Source organism: Eutrema salsugineum, unplaced genomic scaffold (assembly GCF_000478725.1).
Source record: "Eutrema salsugineum unplaced genomic scaffold, Eutsalg1_0 scaffold_5, whole genome shotgun sequence".
NCBI lineage: Eukaryota > Viridiplantae > Streptophyta > Magnoliopsida > Brassicales > Brassicaceae > Eutrema > Eutrema salsugineum.
In genome coordinates this window covers 1,766,383-1,778,772 of record NW_006256612.1, presented here as the reverse complement: position 1 = coordinate 1,778,772, position 12,390 = coordinate 1,766,383, and the positions used below count along the sequence as shown (strand labels likewise).

The window sequence follows — 12,390 nt, the reverse complement described above, 5'->3', positions numbered from 1 at the left end:
TGTTCTCATTTCTGTCTATTTCCGTCTTATTTCAAGAACTGATTTTTTTTTTTTGTCAATAAACAAGAACTGAAATTTTTTGTTCATAAAAAATGCATTCATTCACATAAAAACTGAAACTTGGGATTAGAAAAGGGGATGAAACATGAAGGGCCCTTAAATGATGCCCATAATCTTATGGGTAATTAAACTATTATTAATCATAGTTTAAGAAGAAATGTGCAAAAATGTATTTATAAGAGAAGTAAATGAGTGAGTCGTAGTGGTTACAACGTCAGTGCAGCTTCTTAGGAAGGTTTCTTCTTCTTCATCTTCCCACAAATTGTCAAAACTCTGCCTCTCTCTCTTCTTAATCCCAAAAATATAACCTTTTCTCTCCTCTCCTTCTTCTTCTTCTTTTATCACAATCCACCAAACACAAAACACATTCCTAAATAAGATCTCCACTTTCCGATCCTCTTGTTCCTTCTTTGTCGGCAGTTACAAACCCTTTAAGTTTCCCCGAAACCCTCCTTCTTAATCAGAGACTCCTCACTCAAAAATTTCAACACTTCTCTTCTCTTTCTCTGTTTCCCAAAATGTCTTGTCTTTTAAGCTGCGTCCGTTTCGATGACTCGACCACGACCACCGACAACAAACCCACCACGATTACTGGATCTGTCTCTGTCTCCGGCGTAACCTGTTATACCTGGGACGATGTCGAGTCCCTCACTTCGAATTTCTCTAGACTCATCGGTTCCGGTGGCTACAGTAGTATCTACCTGGCTCGCTTGTCTGGCTCAAACAAAGCCGCTCTCAAGGTTCATGTCGGTAGCCATCGTCTTTATCAGGTGTTTAAGTCCGAGCTTGAAATCTTGCTTCGTCTTCAACATCCTCACATTGTCAAGCTTCTCGGTTACTTTGACGATTCAGGTTTCCTTTCTTTTAAAATTCGGTTAAATCAGCGAAATTCATGAATTTAGATTATTTTCTGTGATGTAATTCTTCATCAAGATTTGATTAATCGTTTCTTGTGTGAGAGAATTGGTCTTATGATTCACTTCACATGTGGACTCATGGCAAAAGTCAAATACTTTAAAGAACAAAAGCCTTGAGATTGTTCTTATTCTTGTCTTGTGACTCTTGTCCTCGTTAACATTCTTTCTATAGATTCAATTCTTTATCCAAATTAGTGGTTTTTTGCTTTACTTTTACAACTATTCGTTTGCATTCAATTGGCTTTTCTTTGTTGCAAGTTACTTATCAAATGTTCTTCTTCCTTTTTTTAGAAGAAAGTGGTGCACTTCTACTAGAATACCTTCCACAAGGTAACCTCCAAGAGAAGCTAAACCGCAACAGCAAACAAGTCTTGCCATGGAGAAACCGGACCGCAATAGCGTTTCAGGTCGCGCAAGCGATCGAGCACATTCACGAGAGATGCAGCCCTCAGATTGTTCACGGGGACATCAAATCATCAAACATCCTCCTTGACAAGCATTTCAACAGCAAGCTCTGCGACTTCGGATCCGCCAAGGTCGGGTTCTCGTCTATGGTTCAGCCTTCCACAACGACGATGTCTTCTTCACCACGCTCCAAGCAAGTGAGGATGATCGGGTCTCCAGGGTACACTGATCCTCACTACTTGAGAACCGGGATCGCTTCCAAGAAGATGGATTTGTACGGGTTTGGAGTGGTGCTTCTTGAGTTGGTTTCGGGTAAAGAAGCGGTTTGCGCCGAGAGAGGTGAGATGCTTGTGCACAAAGCTGCTCCGTTGGTTCATGAGATTCTTGATTCGAATTCAGATGTTGCAGAGGAGAAAGTGAGACAGTTCTTGGATCCAAGGTTGTCTAGGGACAGTAGTCTTGATATTGATGAGGTTAAGACAATGCTCTGTGTGGCTGCTTTCTGTCTTCGCAGCCCTCCATCTCTTAGACCTTCGGCTTCTCAAGTAGTCCAAGCTCTTGTCCACAAGATCCCATCTCTGTCTTTCCTCGACTGTGGAAAAGAAATGTGAGTGATGATAAGACGGTGAAAGGTTTAGGGTAGTGATTGGTATATAAGACGCAGAAAATATCTGAATTTTGCCAAGAAGATTTGAGTTTCGATGTATAGGAGATTCTGCAGAAACCCAAAAGAAGAAAAAGGAAGATTCAAACTCTTCTTCTGCTTAGTGATGTGTACAGTAAACAGCAAACAACATTTTCATGTAACAAAGTGGATTTTGCAAACATTACTGTGTGCAGTATAACACAAATATTTGGTGAATCTGTTTGTCCTCAGCTAAATTCTCTCTTATTGCAAGTAACGCATCAGCATGAGACAAACGAAAATTAAGAACTTTAAAATCGAACAAGTCAAGAGTTTTTACAATTTTTAGAACAGGGCCTTGAAGGAGAGAAGAAGTAAAAAAAAAGCAGAGCTTTTTCTAAACCCATTAGATACAAAAAGAACAATGAGCCTTTAAAAACCCAATTCTGATTCCTTTCTCTTCTCGGACAAAACATTTCGGCGAAGCAATGTCGTCTTTTGCGCTAACGTTACATATTCCGTCGGTGGTGTCGGTGAGGAACACCAAACTCGGACGGAGTCTCAGTGATTGTGGTCGGAATTGGTCAGGACTTACTAAGTTGTCGGAGAAATCGAAGAGCAAACGAGGTTATGGTCTCTGCTGTAAGGCGGAGCTGTCGGAGCTAGCTCCAGCCGTCTCTGCTGGTTATGGTGTTCTTCTTCTAGGAGGCGGTCTCTTCGCTTGTAAGTTACTGATCTCATGAAACAGACGTTTTTATTTGGATTTTTATTGCTCACTTCACTAAAATTTTGATCTTTTTGGTACCCAAAATTTGAAGATAGCAAATCTGGAAGCAAGGGTTCTCTCTTTGGTGGTTTGACTGGTTCTGTTCTTATGGCATCTGTAAGATCTTCCTCTCTCAGTTATCATTGATAGTTTCTAGTTGCTGCATAGCCTGTTAAAGTTTAAAGTTGACCTTTGAGGAAGGTAGTGAGGAACTAACTGCACTGTTCAAGACATTGTTTCTGCTTGATGTTGCTCTCCTCCAAGCTTTGTTTCAATTCCTTGAGCAAAATGGTGTCTCTGTCTCTTTAGCGAGGCTTAAGAAACTAACTTAAGAATTGATCTGGTAGAATATTTTGATACTGTAGCATAACCTCTGTTCCTTTCATATTGTATGGTTTGTGATATTGGATCTTCTCTTGCTAAGTATTAGATTTGAAGGTCTATATCAACCTTACTTACTCTAGTATGTTCGGCAAGCTTGTCTGATTACAGCTGCATAACCCCCTGTTTGTTTTCTATCTTGACCGTTGTATTGTATCTTCTTGATTTGTGATCCATTAAATCTGTGTTTTACAAAACCTATCTGTGTTTCCTCGTTAGCGTAGTTCTTCTTGTTCAAGTGTGATTGTTAACTGAGCATGCTAATGTTTGAATTATCTCTATATAGGCCTACTTCCTCACTAAGTCACCAGAGACGAGAGTGCTTGGCGATACCATAGGACTAGGCTCTGCCTTCCTCTTCTCTTCCGTCTTCGGTAAGAACAAGTCCTAAGAAGATGTGTTTTGTCTTTGCATATATGTCAAATGCGTGACGAATCTTTTCTCATTTTCTGTTCATTTCTACAACTTCTTGCAGGTTTTCGTTTGGCATCTTCCCGGAAACTGGTCCCTTCGGGGCCGCTACTCCTCCTTAGCATCGGCATGTTGTCCTTCTTTGTAATGGCTTATATGCACGACAGTTTACCCGCTATACCCGTACCGGATCCGTTACCTCTACCTTAAGCCTACATGACCATGGGCTTTTAAGAAGACAGGACAGTTCTCAAAGCATGAATCAGAAACTGTTTTGCTTTTGCCCACACACCAATAAATTGCTAGGCTTTGTGAGGCTAATGTGGAGAGAATAATGTTTGTTTGAGGTTTGTTGCTAAATCAGACACAGATGCATCTCCATTCTAGATGAAAGTTTTTAGCTTTCTGATCTTCAATGATAACAAGAGTAGGGTGAAATATTTTGTGAAAAAACTCTTTGGAAATTTGAGCGAGATTGGCTACAAATAGTCAAGATAGAAAGTATATGAACTCAAGACAGAAAGTGATGTACCATTGAATTTGTTTGATATAAGAACTACAAGTTCCTGTAACATCAAGAGCCAAGCTTATGCAAAAAACTATAAGAATCTATTGTAGTGCAATAAACAGACTATATGTATATGGTTAAAAGAAATGAGTATGGAGTTCTTGTGTTCTAACTAGCTTGGATCGTTTGAGCTGAAGGAGTATCGTTATAGACCAATTCCTCGACTGGATTCATCTCAGACCACGTGGCAACATCTGCATATCCCAGATCAAACAACTTCTCCAACACTTCGTCCTCTGCTGGCTCCAGTGCCCAATTCAATAGCTAAGTATCAGAAAAAACAAGATCAACACACTTACTCTTGTCTAGATGTTGTCTTGTCTAGATGTTGCCCTGTTTAATTGATAGAAGACCGTCCTAGAATTGTCACACACTTGATTCGGTAGAGATTGATAGATCCTTGAATCCTGATTGCTTCGGTGAAAGAGATGCTAAGGCGTGAGTAAAACTCGAAAATCCTTAGGCCAAATTCCAAAGAAATGACCGTAAACGAGGGGATGTACAAAAATGAACAAGGGGGTTGCGATATCGGATGTCAGGGTGTGAGACAAGTCTCGAAATTCCCTAAGCCCCAGATATGACTACAAACTCTCTCTCACACTTTGTAAACGAAGGCTGCGTCAAGCAGGATGAAACTACTTGATAAACCAGAGTCAAGCAGGGTGAAACTACTTGATAAACCAGAAATCGATCAATGGCTAACCACCAAAATATCGAAAAGTTCTTAGAGAACAAAAGAGAAAACTCAAAGAGTGTTATAACACATATCATATATGGACTCTTATACCGGCCCATTAGGCCCATCAGGGCATTGTACTTAACCTAGATTCCCTATGTATTCTATATATACATTCCAGTGATTAATAAAGTTTCTAAGTTTTCACAACACGTTATCAGCACGATAAGACTCTCTGAGCGAAAAACCCTAATAAATCCGGCCACCACCAAAACCCTAAAAGCAAGTCGAAACTTAAAAGACGCATATCTTCCAAACCGTGAGGAACCAGAAGACGATCTACATATCAAATCGAAGCCCTCGACGAGACGAATCTACTGGTGAAAACCGTTTGTCGATCCAACGTCGGACGCGCCCTCACGCACACTTACAGTACACGACGATCAACCGAAAAAAAAAAAAAAAAACCAGATCCGAGTTTTTCCTTCTTCAACCAGCAGCTTCTCCAGTTTTGGTGATCAATCCTTGGAATTTGTAGCGGCTAACTGAGGTCTATTAGCTCCCAGTTTCATTAGCCTGTCAGAAATCCAAAGGTGGAAAAGGTATCTTCTAAAACTGAGAGCCATAGAACCTGTTGTTTAAACACTTCAAAACCCTATATAAAAAAAAAAAAAATCGATCTCTAATTGATTGAAAGTGTTTGATACTCTGATGATTGATTGATAACTTGTTGATTGATTGTTTAAATTACAAGTTTATGCATGTTCAAAAGTTTTAAACTCGTTTTATAAAACCCTAATCTACAAAAACCTAACAACCGTTTTTGGCCATGTTTATGGCATAAACCTATTCGATTTTCTTCATGTTTAATAAGCTTGTTGCAGCTTATTTGATTGTTGATTCTCTTGCTTGAAACACTTGATTGAATAAACTAAGAAAATCAACCCTAAATCCTAAGCTTGATTCACGATTTTGTAATCTTCAAAATCGTAAGTCATAATGCTTAAACCCTAGTCCTTTTCACGTGATTTCTTTGTTGTCCTTGCGAAATTATTAAAACCATCGACCACAGATCCTATAGATCTCGAAATCACATCCAAAATATGTTTTCCAAACCGTTAAAACCCTAGATAAAACCCTAATCATATTCGGCTCCCCTAGGGTTCCTCCTAAACCGCCTAAAACCGGCTAAACTTGGTTCTCATTAACCGAAATTATATTCGGCTTTAACCGATTAAATCACAGCTATTAAACCGACATCATGTTCGGGGTAACTAAAACCATACCCTTTAAAATTTACTATTTCCGAGAAAGTTCCCTCTAATAGAAAGTTTCCTCATATATATAAAAAAAAAAAAACTTTCCTCATATAGAAATTTTCCCGACATAGAAACTTTCCTCATTTAGAAAATTACCCAAATTAGAAACTTTCCAAATTTAGAAACTTTCCTAAAATAGAAATATTCTCAAAATAGAAAGTTTCATCATCAGCATTCAAAATTTTCTCAAAACAATCCCTAACAAAATCAATCTCATGTTTCAGATGTCAAACATTCAGAAATGTGAATTCGAGGCCCTTCACGTCTCCGGGGATAACTACCTCGAGTGGGCCCTAGACATGCGCTTGTTCCTTGCATCGAAAGAACTCGATGCGTGTATTACCGACGGTAACACCGCATCCCGTAAGGGACAGTCTCAGGCGATATGTCACATACGCCATCATCTGGCCCCGAGCCTTAAGCAGCAATATCTCACTCTTGAGAATCCACTTGAATTGTGGCAAGCGCTGAAAAAGCGATATGACCATCAGAAAATGGTCCAGTTGCCTCAGGCAGATTTCGACTGGAAGAACCTTCGGTTCCAGGACTACAAATCCGTAGATGATTACAACAACGAACTCTTTCGTATTGTTGCCATCCGGAAACTCTGTGGCGAGGATGTGACAGATAATGATCTCCTCGAGAAAACATTATCCACATTCAGCACAGAGAATGTTGTGCTCCAACAACAATACCGTGCAATGAAACACACATTGTACGAAGACTTGTTGTCCTGTCTTCTCCTCGCTGAGAAGAATAACCAGCTGCTTATGAGGAACAGCGCTATGAGGCCCCCGGGATCGGCTCCTGTCCCAGCTTCTCGTCAAGAGTCCTACCATGTTCAACCCGATAGATCCTCAGATCACCGCCGTGGACGTGGTAATGGACGTGGTAATGGCCGAGGACATGGACGTGGAAGACGTGGACGCGGACATGGTCGTGGCAACCGACCTAACCTCAGTTATGGTCCTGGTCGTGGTCGAGGCATCACCAAGCCGACCCGCCACACCAACCCCGATCACTCTGCTTGTACCAGATGTGAGATGTTCAACCACCCAACAAAGCAATGTCGCACCCCCAAGATCCACTGCGATCTATACCAGAAGTACGGAAAAGCTCCTGCTGAAGCCAACATGACTCAGCCAGTCGATGCTGCTAACCTGGAAGGTGACGACCTCCTTGATGATGAGAACACCACAAACGAGCAGACCGACCCCATGGACTATGAAACAACTGATCTTCTCGATTAATTCAATCATCTGAAACTCTGATACAATTTGATTTTGTTCTTTATTTTTTTCATTTTGGGATTTGTTTCATTTTTTTTTCCATTTGCCTTTATTCTCAGACACTGCTTTACTTTATGATTTATCACATTTTCTGAATTCCTCAATACTGAATTCTATCTTCTATTCATAATAAAGCACACCAGCAAATGGAAACCATAGTCGTAGATAGTGGATCCAGCCACACTATCTTAAGAAACAAAAGTTACTTCATAAACCTAACCTATCAAACCGCAAATATTAGCACCATCGCGGGTCCCTCAAACCTTATCGAAGGATATGGCCATGCCTATGTGTTGCTATCAAATGGCACACAACTTGAAATACCAGATGCTCTATATTCTCCTAGTTCGAAGAAAAATCTTCTGAGCTTCAAGGATATAAGACAGAATGGTTTCCACATAGAAACCCAAGGTCAAGGGAACAAAGAATCCCTCCTAGTCACTAAAACCGTAGACGGCCATAAACAAATCCTCGAAACCATACCCGCGCTCTCTACTGGACTTTACCATGCTAAAGTCAGTATGATTGAAGCTAATACCACTCTCAAAGCCCGATTTACTGATTATACTATTTGGCACGACCGGCTCGGTCATCCCGGTGCAAATATGATGCGTAAACTAATTCAAAACTCTCAAGGGCATACCCTCAAAGAAAACCGAGCTTATCCTCAACACCTCATGTGCACAGCTTGTTCTCAAGGCAAATTGATCACTCGGCCTTCACCAGTTAAAATCTCTAAACAAACACTTTATTTCCTAGAAAGAATCCAGGGCGATATCTGTGGACCTATACATCCATCTTCCGGACCATTCCGGTACTTCATGGTCCTTATAGACGCATCGACCCGTTGGTCATATGTTTGTCTCTTGTCCTCTCGGAACCAAGCCTTCGCTAGGTTCTTGGCCCAAATCATAAAATTGCGGGCCCATTTCCCTGACTTCCCACTAAAGACTATCCGCCTTGACAATGCTGGTGAATTTACCTCACAAGCGTTTAATGACTACTGTATGGCCATGGGGGTAACCGTGGAACATCCTGTAGCACATGTCCATACTCAAAATGGATTGGCTGAATCATTCATTAAACGCATTCAATGGATAGCCCGACCATTACTCATGAGATCAAAGCTCCCGGCCTCAGCATGGGGACATGCAGTATTACATGCTGCTGAACTCATACGCATCCGGCCATCTAGTGAACACAAATATTCCCCATCCCAACTACTCTCGGGTCATGAGCCAGACATCTCCCATCTCAAAACATTTGGGTGTTCAGTATATGTACCCATTGCTCCACCACATCGAACCAAAATGGGACCTCAAAGAAGGATGGGAATATATGTTGGTTTTGACTCTCCCACCATCATAAGATATCTCGAGCCAACCACTGGAGATCTCTTCAAGGCCAGATATGCGGATTGCCAATTCGATGAATCGGTATATCCCTCTTTAGGTGGTGAGACAAACAAGCTGGTCAAAGATCTTTCATGGAATCAAACATCATTAAATTGGCAAGATCCTCGGACTCTAGAATGTGATTCAGAGATCCAAAAGATTATTCATTATCAAAAGCTAGCTAATCAATTGCCAGATTCCTTTGCTGACCCGACCAAAGTAACCAAATCGTACATCCCAGCTTGTAATGCACCAGTACGAATAGCTGTCCCAACGGGACAGACCCAAGTTGCTACAGAGTCTGCACCACGTCTCAAACGGGGCAGACCTCTCGGTTCCAAAGATAAGAATCCCCGGAAATTAAAGAAAGGTGCAATAACCGAAACCGGGATTCCTGCAATATCAGACATAGCCGCGGCTGAGACTCAATCTAATGAACCCTCAATGGAAGTTCGGGACGCCGAATCTCCAGGTTCAGAAGATAACAATGAGATCTCCATCAATTACAATATGTCCGAAATACAATGGAATCGAAAAGAAGTCGACTTAAATGCACTCTTTGCATACAAAGTAGCACTTGATGTTGCACTCACGCAAGAGGATCTAGAACCCACGTCAATAACACAGTGTACACATCGAACAGATTGGCTAAAATGGAAAGAAGCCATAAACGTGGAGTTAAAGAGTCTCAAACTCAGAAACGTGTTCGGTCCGATCATCCGGACCCCATCACACATCAAGCCAGTGGGCCACAAATGGGTCTTTGTGCGCAAAAGGAACGAACTCGGTGAAGTCGTTCGATACAAAGCACGGCTTGTAGCACAAGGATTCTCACAGAGACCCGGAATCGATTATGAGGAGACTTATTCTCCAGTGGTGGATGCAACAACATTCCGATTCCTCATAAGTCTGGCCATAAGAGAAAATCTTGATCTGCGGTTAATGGATGTTGTAACCGCATATCTCTATGGGCCCCTGGACAACGAAATATATATGAGACTCCCAGATGGCATTGAACTAAAAGACAAAAATGCATCTCGAGATCAATACTGCATCAGGCTGAACAAATCCTTGTATGGACTGAAACAAAGTGGGCGTATGTGGTACAACTGCCTCAGCGATTACCTCATCAAAGAAGGCTACAAAAATGACCCCATCAGTCCATGCATCTTCATCAAGAAGTACTCAAACAAAGGATTTGTAATCATAGCAGTATACGTGGATGATCTAAACATCCTCGGAACATCTGGTGAGATCTCCCAAACAGTCGACTGCTTAAAAACAGAATTCGAAATGAAAGACCTAGGCAAAACAAAGTACTGTTTGGGATTACAACTTGAGTACATCAAAGGAGGAATCCTTGTGCATCAATCGGCTTATATCGAAAAGGTACTCAAGCGATTTAATATGGACCAAGCTCACCCATTGACCAGCCCAATGGTAGTTAGAAGCTTAAGTGATGACCCTCTTGGTCCCAAAAAGGATGATGAAGAAATCCTTGGTCCTGAAAAGCCATACCTCAGTGCTGTAGGAGCGTTAATGTACCTGGCTAGTCACACTAGACCAGACATATGTTTCGCCGTGAACCTCCTCGCTCGATATAGTTCATCTCCAACTCAGAGGCACTGGAACGGTATAAAACATCTCCTAAGATACCTTCGAGGTACTCAAGACTTAGGACTCTTCTATACTAACCAAAATAAAGATGGGTTAGTCGGCTTCGCCGATGCAGGATATCTATCAGATCCGCACACTGCCAAGTCTCAAACTGGCTACGTTTTTATGCATGGAGGAACAGCCATCTCTTGGAGATCAATGAAGCAGACACTCACTGCCACTTCATCAAACCATGCTGAAATCCTAGCCATTCATGAGGCTAGTAGGGAATGCGTCTGGCTGCGCTCCATGACTCAGCACATCCGCAGAGATTGTGGTATGGACGAAGACACACAGCCCACGGTGATGTATGAAGACAACGCGGCATGCATAGCTCAGCTCAAGGAAGGATATATCAAAGGAGATCGGACGAAGCACATTCTACCGAAGTTCTTCTCAACCTCAGACTGGCAGAAGGACGGCACTCTCAGCGTTCAGCAGGTCCGATCCAGTGAGAATTCAGCTGACCTCTTCACCAAATCATTGCCTACTTCAACACACCGGAAGCTCGTCAAACAGATAGGAATGTATAGACTTAGAGATCTGCAGTGATGCTACAATCATGGGGAGTAATGCGTGTTATAACACATATCATATATGGACTCTTATACCGGCCCATTAGGCCCATCAGGGCATTGTACTTAACCTAGATTCCCTATGTATTCTATATATATATTCCAGTGATTAATAAAGTTTCTAAGTTTTCACAACAAAGAGAAAATTTTATTAAAAATATAAGTGATGATAAGTCTAAGTACATCGATGCCTTTATATAGAGGCAAAAGGGAGACCATCGGTCATACATAAGAATTAAAAGACAATAAATGAAAGTAAAGAGAACGTTGAATAACGATCAGACTTCCTGGTGACCCTTCGCATCCTCCCGCTAGACTTTTGAACTTCTAGCCGTTATACTTGGCCGCGAATCGAACCATGGTCGTGAGATGGGTGTGCCTTAACCTCGTTAAAATCCCATTCGGAAAACCCAGTGGGACAAAACCGAATGCAAGGAAAAAAAGTATTAAAACGACACCCTAACCAGGTCAGTTCGGACCAGAGTACATAATGATGGTCATGGCTTTATGAACTGGTGTTGGGTCGTCAGCTCGGCCTTGGCTTCCCAGGTCGGTGAGAACTCGTTGGATCGCTCCCGTAAGCATCTTGGACCGGTTGGCACGGCCAGGACTTCATTTAGGTCGGCCACATTTAGGTCGGCCACTTGGTCTTGTTTCCCGACCTGAACCTCGGTTCGCACCTCGTCCCTTGTTTCCTCTTCCATAATTCTATCATTAATGGTTTGCAATCTGGGCTGATCTCAATACCATTTCGTTTGAAGCTACTCGCCGAAAAAGCACAAACTCGAATCTGTGATACATTTACATAAAAACTTTATTAACATACATGGAACATTTTAGAAGTTAGATTTGAAAAAACCCCAAAGAGTGCACACATTCTTTAGCCACTCAAAGATTTGAAATGAACAGTGAACGAAACATATAGGGAAAGATAGAGAAAAAGAGAACAAAAACAAGAAGCATCATGTACGTACTGTTTTAGTAGCAGCTGTTGGTAGCATAAACAATGTCAAGCCTCCATCAACACAGAGTCGATTACGGAACATCGTTGCAGGCCTTGGTGCAAGATATCTGCATTTGTTCTTAAATTATACTTGTCAAAAAGTTTTGTTTTCCAACAGAAACTTGGAAGTTTTAATAAGCAAGAGAGTGATATTTACCCTGGAATAAAGGCAGATGTAAAAACTGCATCTATAAGGTCGCAGAAATATCTGAATTTTGCCAAGAAGATTTGTGATGTGATCATAATAAGGATCTGCCCTTGATCGACACTGTAACGACTGGAACTTAAAAGATAGACCTTGAAAACAATCAGAACCGTTCCAAAGTTTTTGGAGAAGCGATACGA

At 41.5% G+C, this 12,390-nt stretch overlaps 2 protein-coding genes across 3 annotated transcripts; both read left to right on the top strand.

The window, feature by feature from the left end:
• Positions 1–339: 339 nt before the first annotated feature.
• On the top strand, positions 340–2,246 carry LOC18991732 (probable receptor-like protein kinase At1g33260). Of its 2 annotated transcripts, none has more exons than XM_024153246.1 (2): positions 340–912; positions 1,272–2,246. In XM_024153246.1, exons 1-2 carry the CDS (start codon positions 579–581, stop codon positions 1,991–1,993), a joined length of 1,056 nt encoding a protein of 351 aa, XP_024009014.1. In that variant the 5' UTR covers positions 340–578; the 3' UTR covers positions 1,994–2,246. The 2 variants fall into 2 exon arrangements, with proteins under 2 accessions (XP_024009014.1, XP_006415115.1); XM_006415052.2 differs by having other exon boundaries at positions 1,269–2,241.
• Positions 2,247–2,383: 137 nt separating this feature from the next.
• Positions 2,384–4,105, top strand: LOC18991730 (protein FATTY ACID EXPORT 4, chloroplastic). Its single transcript, XM_006415051.2, has 4 exons — positions 2,384–2,730; positions 2,826–2,890; positions 3,441–3,528; positions 3,630–4,105. The coding sequence occupies exons 1-4, from the start codon at positions 2,496–2,498 to the stop codon at positions 3,773–3,775; spliced, it is 534 nt and encodes a 177-aa protein (XP_006415114.1). The 5' UTR covers positions 2,384–2,495; the 3' UTR covers positions 3,776–4,105.
• Positions 4,106–12,390: the final 8,285 nt, after the last annotated feature.